General features: G+C 51.1%; 1 protein-coding gene across 2 annotated transcripts in view; it reads right to left on the reverse strand.

The window, feature by feature from the left end:
• Positions 1–18728, reverse strand: part of WDFY4 (WDFY family member 4) — a 218664-nt gene that overhangs the window by 132399 nt on the left and 67537 nt on the right. For both annotated transcript variants that reach the window (XM_083505395.1, XM_083505396.1), the window contains 5 exons: positions 11150–11368; positions 8258–8442; positions 7561–7792; positions 4340–4491; positions 1932–2043 (listed from right to left, as the gene is read on the reverse strand). In XM_083505395.1, coding sequence (XP_083361521.1) covers positions 1932–2043; positions 4340–4491; positions 7561–7792; positions 8258–8442; positions 11150–11368 — 900 coding nt within the window. The remainder of the gene's footprint in view (positions 1–1931; positions 2044–4339; positions 4492–7560; positions 7793–8257; positions 8443–11149; positions 11369–18728) is intronic.

The following is an 18728-nucleotide window of genomic DNA, read 5'->3' on the forward strand; positions in this document are numbered from 1 at the left end:
TCAAACTAGGTCTACTGAAATCAATGAACATGACCAAATTCATTTCAATAGGTCTTTGCTGAGTAAAACCTAGCAGAACATCCATCACTAGGTCTACCACTATACACACACACACACACACACACACACACACTGGTGCCCCGCAAGACGAATGCCTCGCAAGACAGAAAACTCGCTAGACGAAAGAGTTTTCCGTTTTGGAGGTGCTTCGCAAAATGAATCTCCTATAGGCTTGCTTTGCAAGACGAAAATGTCTTGCGAATTCCTGCGGTTTTTCCCCCCTTCCCCCCCTTTTTCTAAGCCACTAAGCCACTCATCAGCTGATCCGATAAGCCGCTAAAAGCCGCTAATAGCGCTAATCCGTCAATGGGCTTGCTTCGCAAGACGAAAAAACCGCTAGACGAAGAGACTCACAGAACGGATTCTTTTCGTCTTGCGAGGCACCACTGTATCTTTGCAAAAAGTACCAATGCTAAGACAGCACAGCTCAGTTCCCTCTATCAAAATGTTCATTGGTTTTATTGGTAAAGTCCTCCTTATGAGTGCTTTGGGGAATTACATATGCAGCAAGAGCCTATGAAACATTGTCCTAGCTACAAACAAGTCATTTTTCTTGAGTGATCTGCCCAGGATAAGGGTAAAAGTTAGGTGACCTGGACTTGCAACTTTCAGTTGTCAGGGACAGGCAGATGCCCCCAAATAGTGGGGGGGGGGGCATGGGGAGCATGGGTCTGCAGTCACAGTTTGCCTAGGCAGCTAGTTAGCAGGAAGTGTTTTTGCATATCACTTGCACATTAGGAGCTGATGTAGCTGGGAGCTTCACCACTAAAGAATTAAATTCCAGTCGCTTGCCCCCATTGGTCCAGGGGTGGTTGGGGTGTCGGCCAATCCTGTGTGTCCTGACCACAGAACTGGTACAGCCAAGAAATGTTTGTGTGCTAATTCAGCGGGAAAGACCCCCGCCCATTGGGCGGTTTAAACATCACGCCAACTGTAGCCACCCACCAAATGAAAAAGGATTTCACGTGATTTGTGGCGATGTTTAAAGGGCCTTCGGTCCTACTGCCCTCCTTTGTGCACTGCTTCTGGTCAGACTTCTTAATTTTAGTTAGTTAGTTACCGTATTTTTCGTCCCATAGGACGCTCCGTCCCATAGGACGCACCTAGTTTTTTTGGGGGGAAATAAAGGGAAAAAAATTTGCCTTTATTTCCCCCCCAAAAGCAGCTCGGGGAAACAGAACCAGGTCGAGGAACAGCAGGATGGCGGCGCTCTGCCTCCCTGCTGTCCCCCGAGCTTGTGGGGCTGGCCGATGTCTGCCCCGCGTGAGGGGCGCTCTGCATCAGGGCGCCCCCCCCCCTGCGGGGCGGCAGGCTGCTATCCACAGCGTGGGGAGCCCTGCGGGGAACTCCTGCAAGGCTCCCCATGCTGCGGATGTCTGCCCGGCGCGGGGGGGCGCTCTGCTTCAGTGCGCCCCTCGCGCTGGGCAGCAGGCTGCTATCTCCTGTAAGGCTCCCCACGCTGCGGGTGTCTGCCTGGCGCAGGGGGCGCTCTGCTTCAGGGCACCCCGCCCACCGGGGGGCGCTCTGCTTCAGGGCACCCCGCCCACCGGGCGGCAGGCTGCTATCCGCAGCCTAGACATCCCTGCCGGACCTCCCATAGGGCTGCCTAGGCTGCGGATGTGTTCCTGAAGCCTGGAGAGCGAGAGGGGTCGGTGCGCACCGACCCCTCTCGCTCTCCAAGCTTCGGCAAAAGCCTGCATTCGCCCCATAGGACGCACCCAGATTTCCCCTTCATTTTTGGAGGGGGAAAAGTGCGTCCTATAGGGCGAAAAATACGGTAGTTAGTTAGTTAGTTAGTTAGTTAGTTAGTTAGTTAGTTAGGTTATACTTCTTAATATGTTTCAGTGTTCATGGCCCTCATTTCTGCTTACCGTACAGGCCTACAGCAACTGATCCGATAGTTCTTAAGGGGCCTGCAAGTTTCGCTGCAGTATTTCGAGACATGAAAACTGGCGTTGTGCTGTCACGAGAAGAGAGCTCCAGCTGAAAAATAGAGGGAGTTGTTGTGTCACACAAGGCAGGTAAATGGCAAGGATAATTTTGAAAGAAAAAAAAACCTATTGAGGGACCCCTGACCATTAGGTCCAGTCGTGACTGACTCTGGGGTTGCGGCACTCATCTCGCTTTATTGGCCGAGGGAGCCAGCGTACAGCTTCCGGGTCATGTGGCCAGCATGACTAAGCCGCTTCTGGTGAACCAGAGCAGCGCACGGAAACGCCGTTTACCTTCTCGCCAGAGCAGTACCTATTTATCTACTTGCACTTTGACGTGCTTTCAAACTGCTAGGTTGGCAGGAGCTGGGACCGAGCAATGGGAGCTCACCCCGTCGCGGGGATTCGAACTGCCGACCTTCTGATCAGCAAGTCCTAGGCCCTGTGGTTTAACCCACGGCGCCACCCACGTCCCTCTTGAGCACCATACGATGGAGAAATTCAGAGCTGTTGACCATTCTGGTCCTACAAGGAGATAGCTTAAACATTCTGGACTATTTTTGAAGATGCCATTAGGCTTAAAGGCCTTGCTAGGATCTTGCCTAGGTTGGCAAATGCTTTCAACACCGCACTGATGTTATTGGCGTGCATAGATGCCTCAGTGGGACTTTGGGTCCTGTGGCGCTCGGCTTCCCTTCATGAGCAGAGCACATTCAAGAGTGTCTAATGCCTTTGCAAAACCTTCACACTTTATTCAGCCTCCTAAGTCTCCGCTTCTGCCTCTGGTAAGTCATGTGAAGTGGGGGAAGAGTTTGATTTGCGATACACAGGCTGCGTTAGGACCTAATGCGCCATTGCAATCTCCTTGTCTCATATGTGGTAGCCAGGATGCCTGAGGCTCAGACCCAGAGGCTCAGGGGTTGTGACCTCAGAGCTCCAATGTGATGCCTTTTGGAACAAGTCTAGCAGCTCACAGCAGTTACAAGAATATATATCTATACAGTGAAGGGGGGAAGTATTTGATCCCCTGCTAAATTTGCCCGTTTGCCCTCTGACAAAGAAATGACCAGTCCATAATTTGAATGGTAGGTTTATTGTAGCTGTGAGAGACAGAATAACAACAGCTACACATCAGCCTCGAAATCTTACTGACCTGGAGAGGATCTGCAAAGAGGAGTGGGACAAAATACCTCCTGAGATGTGTGCAAACTTGGTGGCCACCTACGAGAAATATCTTACCTCTGTAATTGCCAACAAGGGTTTTGCCACCAAGTACTAAGTCATCTTTTGCAAAGGGATCAAATACTTATTTCACTCATTATAATGCACATCAATCTCTGACTTTTGTCTTCTGGGTTTCTGGGGGTTTTCCTGTTGTTATTCTCCAGGTCAGTAAGATTTCGAGGCTGATGTGTAGCTGTTGTTATTCTGTCTCTCACAGCTACAATAAACCTACCATTAAAATTATGGACTGGTCATTTCTTCGTCAGAGGGCAAATGGGCAAATTTAGCAAACTTTTTTCCATACACACACACACACACACACCCTCAAGGCTACGCTTTTAGAGAAGGAGCTGTAGCTCATAGCTGTGCACATACATTGCATGCATAGCTTTAGGTTTGGTCTACCTAAACAAGATCTCGGGTAACAGGACTGGGAAAGGCACTGGTTGGCAGTTCTAGGCTGGATGAAACAGTAATCTGACAAAGTAAATGGCAAAATTTTGATCCAAGTACATTAGTTCATGTAGCTTAGAATTGTAGACTTGTAGAGTTGGAAGGGACCATTGAGGGAGGGGTCATCAAGACCAACCCCTGCACAGCATGTTTTTCTAACTATGCTCTGGTGCATGTTCATTACCCGCTTTCCTGTGTGTTTACAAAAACAGTAGATTCAGATGCTCAAAAAAAAAATGTGCAGTTTGAATTTTAGGAGAGAAGCCCCCTGCTTTCTGTCAAGGCTCCTGGCTTTCTCCATGAAGAAAAAGCAAACAAACATGACTTGGGGTCAAACTGTTTCAGGTCAGACTTTGGGAACTGCCTACTTTCGCTTCACACTCAGGCCTAAAGATTTCTAGAAAAGTCTCTCTCTTTTTTTAGAACAATGACAGACCCATGGCTGAATTTGCTAGATGTTCAAAGCAGAATCAATTTACTTGGACCTTCAAACAAGCTAACTGGCTACATTTTTAGAGTAAGAGTTGTGCCTTGTTTGGCCACAGTGCTCTCCCTTTGAGCACCTCTTCCGTGGTGGGTTATCCTACAGCCTCCTGTGTTTTGTGAAATTGTAAAATAATAATAATAAATCTCTCATTTCACTGCTCAGCAAAAGGCCAAAAGGCACTAACCTCTTTAGCGATCAGGCGACCGTCCACCTCACCATAGAAGTCTTTTATATTTTTGATCGTGGTATAAGATGAGTTCATGGCGTTGATTCCAAATGAAATCTTCTCCTGTGCTACCAAGGCTGAAGTCAGTACACTGCTACAAGAGCTTGCGCCTAAGGACAACACAAGGAGATGGCCTACTCTCAGTGTGAGGCAAAGCAATCACTTAGGTGAGAAAGGAACAATTCCCTCCAGCATTAGTTATTAGAGGATATCCCATCCTTCCCTATTCATATACAGTATAGCTCTTTCAATACCAGATTTGCACAAAACCAGAAAAACACACGAGCAAATTTGCAATTGCCTGACTGTGCGCCCCCCAAGGGAGGACAGGGAAGGCAAGGACTTGGACCCTGGCTCTGTTGGGATATGAGTACTACGCAGGCCAATGGGGAAGAGGCTGGAAAAGCAACGAGCTGGGAGATGCTAGAGGTTTGGGTTATTCCTTCAGAGAAGTTGAGTGCAGCTGGTTTAAACGGGTTCTCTTATCTCTTTCTGTCAAGATCATGCTGGCTATAATAGTAAGGCCAGAAAGAGCCTGCGTTTCATTTTCTCTTTCTATCTCTCTTCCTTCTGGTGTGGTGTTCTGTACCATGGTACCTTGGTCCTCAAACGTAATCCGTTCCGGAAGTCCGTTCCAAAACCAAAGCGTTCCAAAACCAAGGCGCGCTTTCCCATAGAAAGTAATGCAAAATGAATTAATCCGTTCCAGACTTAAAAAAAAAAACCAAAACAGCAATTTAACATGAATTTTACTATCCAACGAGACCACTGATCCATAAAATGAAAGTAATAAACAATGTACTGCAGTGACACAATCATTCAATTAGTAGCTGAACTGGGTTCCACACAGTCACAAAAACAAAACAGAGAGCCGCAAAAACAAAAGCACAAAATAAATAGACAGACCTCAGCGTAACACTCAAAACGGAAGTGTGGCGCTCAAATCGGAAACGTAACACTCAAAATGGAGCACATTTGGCTTCCAAAAAAAGTTCGCAAACCGGAACCCTTACTTCCAGATTTGCAGTGTTTGGGTTCCAAGTTGTTTGAGTACCAAGGCGTTTGAAAACCAAGGTACCACTGTATATAGTGTTAGGGTTAAGTCTTACTATAAGTTATTGTAAGTTTAAGTTAAGTCTGCTGCAACTGGATTTCTTATGGACAGTGAATCCTGAATATATTGGATTTGTGACCATTATGCTCGTTTGCCTTCAGCGGCAGTAAAGCTCCGCTGAATGAAATACAATTGCCTCTGGTCTATTTTCTGGGAATCCTGCAACGTCTTTAAGTTTTTACTCTGCTAACTAAATGTCGGAGTTCCACTCTGGATCAATACTGAGTAGAATTTCGCGACACAGAAGAAGGCAGCTCCACCATTCGGCAGCAGGACAGAATCAGTCCTGTTGGTTCTCTTCCTCTCACACCCTGCTCCAGGAGAGTCCTACATGTTGCCAAGCAATGAACCAGGCAGGCCCAGAGGAGGTGCTCAAACCCCATGTCCAGTCCGTGTCTGTTGGGGAGGGCTCCAGAGTGAGAGGCTAGAGGGGAAATGTCTCAAGCTGAAGGAGTTGAGTCAGGGAGACCTCGCTGCGTTACTTTCAGTGAGTAAAAGTCAATTGTAATTGTGACTACATTATTACATGAGCACTGCTCCGCAGCATTTGACATTTTCATTTACATACATTCATTCGAAATAAAGATATCCTCCCACCACGCCGACGAAGAATTCTATGAAACAGTAGTCAATATCCAGAATCACTGTTCAGTGTTGGACATCATATTTGCTGAATACACAAAACTTCACAGCTTGTCTTTCATCGTACAAAGTTCGGTAAAGGTAAAGGGACCCCTGACCATTAGGTCCAGTCGTGGCCGACTCTGGGGTTGGGGAGCTCATCTCACTTTACTGGCCAAGGGAGCCGGCGTACAGCTTGCGGGTCATGTAGCCAGCATGACTAAGCCGCTTCTGGCGAACCAGAGCAGCACACGGAAACGCCATTTACCTATTTATCTACTTGCACTTTGACGTGCTTTCAAACTGCTAGGTTGGCAGGAGTAGGGACTGAACAACGGGAGCTCACCCCGTCGTGGGAATTCGAACCACCAACGTTCTGATCAGCAAGTCCTAGTCTCTGTAGTTTAACTCACAGCGCCACCCGCGTCCCACAAAGTTTGGTACCTCGCTTCATTTAAAGATTTTCAGAAACTTTGAGACTAAAGATTTCATTTTGTACTTGTTATGGTTTGAAGGAATTCTATAAAGATTGTCTATTACGTATATATATGGTCATCATGTTGCCTAGACATTGCTGACAGGGCAAGGAATAGCCTATACAGAGGGCAGGCACTCAGCCCAATGGAGCTCTCTTTCTCTTCTGGTGGAAACCTTTAAAACAGTGGCGAAAAGTGGCTGCGGGAAAGCCACTTCCAAAATAGAGAGGAGGTGGGGTTGTGGGCCCACGCACGCGGGGGCTGGCCCCCACGAAAATGAGGGAATCCTCGGGCGCGTCATCTCCCTGCTTAGCCAATCAGCTGGTCAGGGGTGTGTGGCTCGGGCTATTTATGCCCAGCTCGCCCGAGGACTACCCTCTCTTCTCCTCGCCAGCTGATCAGGTTTCCCACCCCGCCCACCTTTTGGGCGGGGTGGAAACTATGGATTCCAGTTGGTCACCGTCAAGGAGCCTGGTAGGAATTTGTTCCACTTGGTGAATTGGCACCTGCCATTTGGTTTTTCACCTACCTCATAGCAAATCGTCACAATTTCCTCGGCATTGGCGGTTAGGCATTGGTAGGGGTATTGTTATGCAGATATGGGGGGGGGGAGAAAGCACCATCACCTTCCCCCAAAGCAAAGGGTAGTCCGGTAAACGGATTCCGGGGGGGGTGGCCCTGTCCGAAGCCTATGGAGGTGTGGGCCTAAGCTACGCCCCCGAGTGGTGACCCTGGGGGAGCTCCTAGTTGATGTACATCAACTCCCCCTACTGGTGGTTAACCCTTACCGGTCATCACGCAATTGGGCTGAAGCTGGTTAGCTGATAGGACCAATGCCTAAGCCAATACCGCTCAATTCCTGCAATCAATAAAGTTGTGGCCTTTTTTCGCCCATTAACCTTAAATACCGTGTCCTGTGTCTTTATTTCACAAGGGGGGAGGGGGACTTGCCACGCAACGCCTTTTACCTTTAAACCCCACCGCTTGGAAGTTGCTACAGTATCTCGGACCAAGGTTGGCAATAAGCTGCAGAGTTCCCACGGAGAGAGCTTCTTCAAACAAATACATCGGGCCCTGGCACCAAGTCAAGGAGCTCTTCTGTTTCCAGATCCGTGGGGTAGCCACATAACCGTAGACGTCGATAAAGGAAGATGGGTCCATGGAGACAAAGTTGCCTGGGAGAGGCTGGATGTATTGCATCTGCAGCAGGGGGAAAAGGAAACACTGAACGGCTATGCTACGTTTGGGTAGCTCAGTCACCTCCCTCTGGAACTCAGATCTAGGCTAGGCTAGGCTAGAAGCCTTCTCTCCAATATCTATTTTTCTAGGATTTAATTATTATTATTTTTGTAGGAGCATTCAGTTTTGTGAGCGCCCACCCTGCCAACACTGGCCATGAGCAGCCAGGAGGAGCCAATGGCCATGTCCAAAGAGCAAGTTCTAGCCAAAGGATGGAGGAGCCAGTCAGAAAGCAGGACTGAGGGACAACCTTGGCCCCTTGGGTGCCCTCTAGATTGCTCCCCTGATTGGAACACATGGCAATCTGCGGGGGAAGAGAGATCTAAATTGCCCTTTGCTCCAATCGAGCAGTTTTCCCGGGAAGAAAGCTGCAGAGGCAGCATGGATAAGCCCAGCGCCAATCTCACCTGAGCACAAAGTGATTACCTTTGCAGAGCCAACTCTCTGCCCGTTGACATAGGCTGAAATGGTGCAGGTCTGTTTCGTTTCTTTAGCCACGGTCACCGCCAGATGGTGCCACTGCCTGGTCACTAGCAGCTTGGCACACCTGAACTGGACTTGAGATAAGGCAGAGGACCGCCCAAGGTCTCCAAATTCAGGTTCCATCATGTCTGCAATGGCAGAAGCTAGCAAGTCATTCACAACAAATACAAGCGTGTAACATTCCAACTAAAGTACTAGATGCCATGAAAGGACTTGATTCCTATTGATTGTCAGTGGATATTAGGGTTCCTAATGACAAACCTAGACAGCATCTTAAAAAGCAGAGACATCACCTTGCCAACAAAGATCCACTATGGTTTTCCCAGTAGTTATGTATGGAAGTGAGAGCTGGACCATAACAAAGGCTGATCGCCGAAGAATGGATGCTTTTTGAATTATGGTGCTGGAGGAGACTCTTGAGAGTCCCACGGACTGCAAGAAGATCAAACCTCTCCATTCTGAAGGAAATCAGCCCTGAGTGCTCACTGGAAGGACAGATCCTGAAGCTGAGGCTCCAATACTTTGGCCACCTCATGAGAAGAGAAGACTCCCTGGAAAAGACCCTGATGTTGGGAAAGATGGAGGGCGCAAGGAGAAGGGGACGACAGAGGATGAGATGGTTGGACAGTGTTCTCGAAGCTACAAACATGAGTCTGACCAAACTGCGGGATGCAGTGGAAGACAGGAGTGCCTGGCGTGCTCTGGTCCATGGGGTCACGAAGAGTTGGACACAACTAAACAACAACAACATTAGGATTCCTCAGTGACTGCAAATACATCTCTCCTCTGGGTAAGAACCCTGGAGAAATATATCTTGACTAGGAGGGGTTGGGGAATCTTAAGACTATCCGTGCAGCCGCCGGCAACATTTGTGCAATGACATTCCACGCAGCACTCACAATCGTGGCAGAAGACCCAGCTCGAAGAGAAAGATCAGATTTCCAGTGTTAAAACGTTGCAGTTTGAGTGTTGGCAAATGTGATATCCCTAAATCAGAGCTGTTTCAAGTCTAGAAAAATGTCTGCCCCCCCCCCCCGCACCGGACAAATAAGCACCCGTTGCTTATTTATTGTGTGAAAGTATGTGGCAAGACCCTCAGAAGGAAACGGTGACTGTTAAGTACAGAATCTGTACATTGGCTCAGCTTTACGCAGAAATTGGATTTAGCATGGCGTCAGCTAGCAAGGGGACAAGCAAAAGTTTGACTCTTATTCCCACAGAAGGCAAGGCCAGCAAATTGTATGTCCAGGTGGAGAACTACCCCTGTTTCAGGACATTATAAATCCAAGATTTCTGCAGGAAAGAACCTCAAGAAGGAAGGTTTTCTTGGGGTGGATTCCACAACTGGGAACAAGCAGCAGCAGAAATTAACAGATGTACAAAGAAGTAGATTAGAAGGGAATTTCAAAGTAGCACTAATTAGGAGGGGAGCCAAGCAGATTCCTTAATGTTTCTTTTCCAAACAGTGTTGCGAACCGTTCTGTAGATGGGTGGACCGTGTTCTTTCTTGCTTAACTGTGTAATGAAGGGGGCAAGTGGGGGGAGCTAAATTCAGTTTTTGAAAAGAAGAAAGAAGAAAACGTTGGCTTTGGCCCTGGACTTGAAAGTTGGGAGCCACAAAGAGACCCTACTCTCTGGTCAGTAATGCATCTGGGAATTGGGAGATTCTCCTTGCCAGAAGAGGCACCTCATGCTGGCTTTGCCTTCGGTTATATGCTCTCTTACAATTTAGAATATTCATTTAAACAACCTTAAAATGACTTCCCTTCGTCTCTTTCCATGATTCATTTTGCACAAACATAAGTCCTTGCATATGATACATAAACTAAACCATTCGGTATTCCATTATTACATCCATCAAAACTTATTTACACTGTTGGATTTATCTTAATGCTGCCCATATTTCCAAGTATACACAATTCCCCCCCCCCATATATTCAATAAGCATTTTCTAAACTTCTTTAAACATATGTTCTTCTTGTCCTCTTATTCTATATGTTAAGTCTGCAAGCTGCGCATATTCTTTCAGCTTATGTTGCCATTCTTCTTTATAATAATAAAATAAGAATAATTTATTATTTATACCCCGCCCGTCTGGCTGGGCTTCCCCAGCCACTCTGGGCGGCTTCCCAAAAAGTATTAAAATACTGTGATACATCAAACATTAAAAGCTTGCCTAAACAGGGCTGCCTTCAAGATGTCTTCTAAAAGTTTGGTAGTTGTTGTTCTGTTTGACATCTGGTGGGAGGGCATTCTACAGGGAGGGCGCCACCACCAAGAAGGCCCTCTACCTGGTTCCCTGTAGCTTTGCTTCTCGCAGTGAGGGAACCGCCAGAAGGCCCTCGGCGCTGGACCTCAGTGTCCAGGCAGAACGATGGGGGTGGAGATGCTCCTTCAGATATACTGGACCGAGGCCGTTTAGGGCTTTAAAGGTCAGCACCAACACTTTGAATTGTGCTCAGAAACGTACAATTCGGGACCTTTTCCATTTTGGGGCTAACGAAACACGGGCCGCAGTAGTAGCATACATAAATAACCATTTTTGACACCTGGGAATTTCCATCTGAATTATCCCCAACGAAAAGGACTCTGGGCGTTGTTGTTTTTTGAAAAGTACTTTTAAACATTTTCTTCAATTCATTGTGGATTATTTCCCAATACTCTTTTACCCTTTTACAGGTCCACCACCTAGGAAAGAATGTTCCCTCAACCTCTTTGCATCTCCAGCACTTATCTGATTCAGTCTTATATATCCTAGCAAGCTTTTTTCTTTTGCATTTTCACCAAGGCCACTCATGGGCCCTGGCCCTGATCCTGACCCTACACAGGCCTTACCTAGGGCCTGGAATGCCACTTCCTCAGTGGAGATGGTCAGGCAACCATCCATGGGAGAAAAGCTCACAGCAAAGCAGACGAATTCTTCTTCTGTCCTTGCCATGTGACGCACCAGCGTGAGGAACCGGAGAGGGTGGCCGCTGTGAACAGAGCCCATCTTGCTGACCAGGAACCAGGAGGAGAAAGTCAGGCCATCCAATGGGGGGAACAGCCTGGGGCCTAGAGAACCAGAAAGGAAGGTTGCAAGTCAAGTAGCGATGAGCTTGGACTGTCCTGGCTGCAGGTAGTGCAAAGTTATCCCGAGGCACAAGGAAATATGTCTGCCTCCAGGAGCTTTAATGTCAGCGGAGCACTGTTAGAATTCCTGCTCCGTGATTGCAGTCATGCGATTTTTTTTCTATCACATGACGGTATATGTTTCGACTCCACAAAGTGGGAAGTGACAGAGACAGGATGTTTGTGTTACTGTGTTCCGTGAAGTGGGACTATTGTCCTTTATTCTTTCTCTCTTGGCTGTCCGATGCTAGAGAGAGAGGGAGCCATGTTGCAGTGCTCCGTGTGTGTTTATATGTAAATGAAGTAGATTAGCCAAAATGCTGAGCTGCTGAGGTCTGTCACGCATGATGCGCAAACTCTGCGGATCCCTAAGTGTAGTGATCAGGTGCGATTGCTATGAGGAATCATAACAAATATACAGTAAGCCATCTGTGTCAGCAATGAAAGCATTGTGTTGACTGGGTTTAAACTATTTTGATATGATTTTTGTTCAACCTACACCTCTGCATCCCTGTTCCGTTTCTCTTTCTTGACCAGTCATGTACACTGCCAGTTGCTTCGTCAGGCAGGCATCCTGGGTCATCAAAGACAGTGGGCAGGCTTCTTTGATGTAGGTTTTCTGATATGTTAATCTTAGGATATTAATCTTAGGGCCAGGAAACAGATCTCATCCTTCTTATCATGTATATTGCTTGTTTATCACCTCCCGGGGTTGCCAGATGCACTCCTTTGTAGTTCTGTTTTGTTTACCCCAGAAATACGTGCGCTTAATTAGTTTTGGTAGTTTAACTTTGTCCCCACGTGGGGTTTGTTGAAATGCTCAGAAGAAATCTGATTGGTTCTTTCGAACACTCTGTAAAAAGTTCTTTTGTGAATAAAATGACCTGGGCCAGGGGTGGAGGGAGAGATTATTATACGCACCTGTCAGGGGTTCAGGAGCAGAGACGCAGAGAAGGGAGGAGACAGAGAGCGAGGGGGAGGAATACGAAGGAAGGATGAGTGGGGATGACGACCCGAGATCACCGAGCCTGTCTAGCGAGTCCGAGGATTCCCAGAAGGGAGCGCCAGCAGCCAGAGCAAGGGGGGAGAGCAGGGGGACACCCCAGGAAGAAGGGTCCAGAGAGGGATCAGAAAGCAGCAGTTGGAGATCGGGACCCACGTGCCCAGCCGGGAGCAGCGGGGAGAAAGGGGACCAGATATCGGGCTCCGGAGACTTTCAGAAGGAGGGAGGGCATGAGTCAGGAGTAGTCACGCCCACCTCGGGGAGCGATGAAACGATCAAGAGGAAAGTGGAGAGTTGGGCGCGCGCGCCAAGTTCAAATGTAGCGGAAGCTGGCGCAGTCAGCAGCCCAGAGAGTGAGCCGGGTCCCAAAGCCCGCCGCAAGGAGGCGGAAGGGTCAGGGGGTTCTGCGTCAGAAGAGAGTAGGAAGGGAGAGACCCAGGGGGGCAGAAGGACCCAGAGACGGAAGGAAAGGGGCAGGAGGTGGAGCAAGGCTAGGGTATTAAGCTGGTGCGCTAGAGGCGGGGACTCAGACGGGTCTTCGTCGTTCTGACCTAGAAGAAGTAGGGCTGCACATTGCAGTTTGGAAATGGAACCTGTAATCCAATAAAGACTCTTTGAAACTGAACGCTGGCTGACTTGGTCCTATGTGAGCTGGGACTGGGTGGCAGCCCTGACAGTAAGACCCGTCTGACAAGCTTCTGACACCCGATACCTCGCAGCGGAGACAGAAGCAGCTGGAGGAGGAGATCGGTGTTTGGGAGCAAGCTCACGACGGTTGGCAGAGATGACGGAAGCAGAGAAAGTTTCAGCGCTGCAACAGGCAGTTACCCAATTGAATGCGGAGGTACTGGCATCCAAGAAAAGGGAGGAGGATGCGGCAGCCGCCTACCGAGATCTCCACGCCAGGTTTGAAGCATGGGTTAAGCACGGGCAGCCAGGACCCAGACCGGAGGGGGTTGGGTTGGCACGGAGAGCAGGAGGGCTGGTGGCTCACTTCGATGGGAATTTACAACAGTACCCCAACTTTCGAGCAGATGTAATGTGCGCACTGCAACTGCTGGCAAAAGACTTTAGAGATGAGGAAGAGAAAGTGGGGTTTATACTATCCCATTTGCATGGGGATGCTAAAGCGTGGCTACGCAATTTGTGGAGGGATAAAGATCCGGCGCTTCAGAGTGCAGATGCCTTCATCAAAGCGATGGATGCGTGTTTTTTGTCTACCATTGATGTGGATCTTGCCCGACAGGAGATTCATGGACTGAAACAAGGGAGGGCGAGCGTCCGGCAGTACCACGCCCGCTTTTTTGCGCTGGTCAGTGCATTGGAATGGGACCGGGATTCGCCCCCAGTCAGGGACCTGTTCTGGGAGGGTCTAAGCTCTGCTGTGAAGGATGAAATTGCGAGGGGGGAGAGGCCCCGAAGCACGCAGGAGGTGGTCCAAAGGGCGCTGACTGTGGGGGTGAGGCTGGAAGAACGTCCATGGTGCAGAGATGAAGGACGCGGAGGGCGCGAAGCAGCGAGAAGTTTCTCTTTCGTTCCAAGGGAAGCAGCGCGTGCGCAGTCCACACCTCCGCCAGGAGGGGGAGTGGAACCTATGGAGGTGGGAGGCGCCAGGGCTCAGTCAGCTACCAGAGCCTCTGCACCGACGGCAGTCAAGACTAAACCTCCTAGAGGGACCAGGAAGTGTTACATATGCGACAGCCCTCAACACTTGGCGAAAGAGTGTCCCCAGAGGAGCTCCAAGCACACTGCAGCCTCCGCAACGGTGAACGCGACCACGCAATGCAGCGAAGCCCAGCAGGGAAACGACGATGTCTGGCTGGAGACAGAGGCACTGGGGCCCAGCCAGACGCATCAGTGAAGCAGTCCCCAGCGATATTGCAACCCACGGACCCCCTCCCACCCAAACCAGTAGTGCAGCTCACAGCGTCTCTCCAGCTACCCAATGGCGTCACTATCGAAGTGCCGCTTTCTGTGGACTCTGGAAGCAACGCAGACTTTATAGCACAGGATTTTGTGGAGCAGCACGCTATAAAGCTACTGCCTGCCACTCTGCCCCTGCAAGTCGTCACAGTGGATGGCAGAGAGTTGCTAGGGGGGCAGGTGGTGAAGCAGACGCCACCAATGGTGATGCAACTTGGTAACCACAGGGAAGTCATCAGTTTTAATGTCACCCGACTGTCGGACACGCCCATTGTGTTGGGCATGAGTTGGCTGGACAGGCACAGTCCAACGCTGGCTTGGTACCAGAGACAGCTGATCTTCGGCTCCTCTTACTGCGCAGAACACTGCATCCTGCCCAGGCAGGAGGGGGAGGAGGAGGACTCACAACTGCAGTTGGGAACGTTGCAAGCAGTTCCCCACAAATACGCGGACTTTCTGGAGGTCTTCTGCGAGAAAGAGGCAGACAAGCTACCACCGCACAGGCAATATGACTGCAAGATTGACCTCCTGCCAGGGGCGACGCTGCCGAAGGGGAAGCTATATTCCATGTCTGAGGACGAACTACAGGAACTCAAACAGTTCATCGATCACAATTTGCAGCGCGGTTTCATCCGGGAGTCCAGCGCAGTAGGGGGCAGTCCTGTTTTCTTCGTGAAGAAGAAGGACACGCCCCAAAAAAGATTGGTCGTGGATTACCGCCTCTTAAACAGAATGACCAAGCCCTCCGATTTCCCCATGCCCAGGATTGACGACCTGCTGGCGACGGTGCGCAAGGGACGCGTGTTCACCAAGTTGGACCTGCGAGGAGCGTACAATCTCATCCGCATGAGGGAGGGTGATGAGTGGAAGACAGCCATGTTCACGCCTCTGGGCACCTACGAATACAGAGTGATGCCGTTTGGTTTGCAAAACGGTTCTCACTGTTTTCAAGCTTTCATGCATCACGTGTTGGCGGGACTCCTCTACAAGAAGTGCGTCTGCTTTCTGGATGACATCCTGATATTCTCTGACTCGCAGCAAGCACACGACCAGGACGTTCGGGAGGTGCTGAAGAGGCTGCAGCAGCATAGACTGTACGCCAAACTGGAGAAGTGCCAGTTCGACACGACGGAGGTGGATTTCTTGGGTTACAAGCTGTCGGACAAGGGGCTAGCCATGGACAGCGCCAAGGTTCGTGCGGTGTTGGATTGGAAGAGCCCGCGCAACCGGAAAGAGGTCCAGAGGTTTGTCGGATTCGCCAATTTCTATCGCAAGTTTATCAAGGGGTTCGCGATGCAGACGGCAGCTATTACGGACACGCTAAGCTCCAAGAAAAAGAAATTCGTCTGGACGGAGGAGGCGGAGCGGTCCTTTCAGACACTCAAGCGTCTCTTCGCGTCGGAAGAGCAACTGCTGCATATCGACCCCAGCAAACCGTTGCGGGTGGAGACAGACGCGTCCGATAGAGCAGTGGGAACGGTCCTGCTGCAGAGGGACCTGCAGGGGGTCTGGAGGCCGGGGGCGTTCTACTCCAGAAAGCTCAGCAAGTCGGAGCAGAACTACACCATCTGGGATAGGGAGCTGCTTGCCATTCATGCAGCTTTCAAGGCGTGGAGGCACTTCCTGATCGGCGCCAAGCACACGGTGCAGGTCTGCACGGACCACAAGAATCTGGAGCACTGGCGCACGGCTCGGTTCCTGAACCAGAGGCAGATACGTTGGGCGGAGTTCTCTGCTGACTTCAATTTCCGAATTGAGTACGTCCCGGGCGACACCAACATCATGGCGGATGCACTGTCCCGAAAACCGCAATACCTCGAAGAGGCGACGCCAGCGGCAGCCATGCACATCTTCGCGCCAACAGCGTGGGCGTGCGCTTCAGCCACAGTAGACCTGGATGCGGTGCGACGGGCGTTGACGGACGACTCATTCGCGCAGGCAAAGATGGCAGAGGTGCACAAGGGCACGGCGAAGGGCGACGAGTTCCAGATACGAGACGGCTTGCTCTTACGTAAAGACGAACTTCGCGCCCGGGTACTGCAGCAGCTGCACGACGCACCCACGGCCGGGCACTTTGGCACAGAAAAAACGGTGGAATTGGTCGCAAGGGACTTTTGGTGGCCCAGACTGAGGGGGGAAGTCGCGGACTACGTCGCGAGGTGCGACACCTGCCAGAGGGCCAAGCCGGTGCACAAACCACCGGCGGGACTGCTGGAACCGCTGCAAACGCCGTTTGAACCATGGGAGAGAGTGGCCCTGGACTTTGTCACGGATCTACCCAGCTCGAGAGGCAAGACAGCTGTACTAGTGGTGGTGGACTTGTTCACCAAGATGGCACATTTCATACCGTGTGCGAAGGTGGCCACGGCAGAACAAACAGCCAAACTGTTCATAGATCACGTGTTCAAAGTGCACGGGCTGCCGCGGTCTATACTGTCTGACCGCGGACGCCAGTTCATCTCGAATTTCTGGCAAAAGCTGATGGGCTTCCTGAACGTCAAGATCAACCTGACATCAGCAAGGCACCCGCAGACCAACGGGCAAGCGGAGAGGGTCAATGCCATCATGCAGCAGTACCTGAGATGCTATGCCAATCAACAGCCTGCGACGTGGGTGGATTACCTGCCGCTCGCCGAATTCGCCTACAACAACACGAAACACGTATCCACAGGGGTGACGCCGTTCTTCGCCAACAATGGGAGGAATCCCAGAACCTTCCCGGGACTGGACAGAGTGGGGGAAGGGGAACCACAGACGGCGGACGCTTTCGCATCTGAGTTGCAAGAGGTCCACGATCAACTCAGACGGCAGCTGGAGCTAGCGAAGCACGCATACAAAGTACAAGCTGACAAGCACAGGCGAGTGGGCGAGGAGATCCGAGTGGGAGACTGGGTCTGGTTAGCAGCCCACGCGGTGCCGACCCGATCGTTAGCCAAGAGGAAGCTGGGGCACAAGCAACTCGGTCCATACCGAGTCGAAGCGCAGATCAACCCGGTGGCTTTCCGGCTGGTGCTACCGGAGGGTTCCAGGATGCATCCGGTGTTCCACAGGTCGGTGCTCACTCCCTACAGGGCACCGCACAGGTTCCAGGAACCAGGAACGGCACCAAGTCAGTCTCCGGAGCGGACGGAGGCGGGAAGCTTGCCACAGCAGGACCCCATCAACGAAGTCACGGAGATTTTGGACTCCAGATGGGGGGAAGACGGAGTAGAATATCTCCTAGCAAGGGAGGGCACCCGGGCCAGTGCTAATAGCTGGGTGCCGGACTACGCCTTGGAGGAACCCCTGCTCAAGGACGAGTTTCATGCCCTTTTCCCACACAGACCTATGCCAGCGGGCTTCTTCGACGACTGGTTGTTCACGCCCACGCTTTCCTCCAGCACGTTCCATGGCTTCGACTCGGAAGGGGAACCCGCACCGAGCACACGTTCCCCAGAGGGGTCACCGGAGGGTTCGGCGTCCGACAACTCGTATTGGTGGGACGATCGGCCAGAGGAGCAGTGGTGCCGGAAGTGGCGGGAGACACAAGGTCCAGCGACAGACGCAGAGACTGACATGGACGTGTGCGGGGAGGACCTTGGTTTCGAGCACGGCGGCACCGAAATGGAGGCGGAGGAGATCACCGTTGACGAACGCAGGGAGGAAGACTCGGAGGTCTTCAGTTGGCGGCCAGCAACGGGGAGCGAACTGTATCCGACATTCACTCCCGTGACGACGGAGCACCCACCAACCACCCCTGAAAGCGGGGAGGGGGGAAGGGGGGGCTTCGAGGGGGGATGGATGTCAGGGGTTCAGGAGCAGAGACGCAGAGAAGGGAGGAGACAGAGAGCGAGGGGGAGGAATACGAAGGAAGGATGAGTGGGGATGACGACCCGAGATCACCGAGCCTGTCTAGCGAGTCCGAGGATTCCCAGAAGGGAGTGCCAGCAGCCAGAGCAAGGGGGGAGAGCAGGGGGACACCCCAGGAAGAAGGGTCCAGAGAGGGATCAGAAAGCAGCAGTTGGAGATCGGGACCCACGTGCCCAGCCGGGAGCAGCGGGGAGAAAGGGGACCAGATATCGGGCTCCGGAGACTTTCAGAAGGAGGGAGGGCATGAGTCAGGAGTAGTCACGCCCACCTCGGGGAGCGATGAAACGATCAAGAGGAAAGTGGAGAGTTGGGCGCGCGCGCCAAGTTCAAATGTAGCGGAAGCTGGCGCAGTCAGCAGCCCAGAGAGTGAGCCGGGTCCCAAAGCCCGCCGCAAGGAGGCGGAAGGGTCAGGGGGTTCTGCGTCAGAAGAGAGTAGGAAGGGAGAGACCCAGGGGGGCAGAAGGACCCAGAGACGGAAGGAAAGGCGCAGGAGGTGGAGCAAGGCTAGGGTATTAAGCTGGTGCGCTA

The sequence above is a fragment of the Podarcis liolepis genome, assembly GCF_965112155.1.
Source record: "Podarcis liolepis genome assembly, chromosome: 5".
Classification (NCBI taxonomy): Eukaryota; Metazoa; Chordata; class Lepidosauria; order Squamata; family Lacertidae; genus Podarcis; species Podarcis liolepis.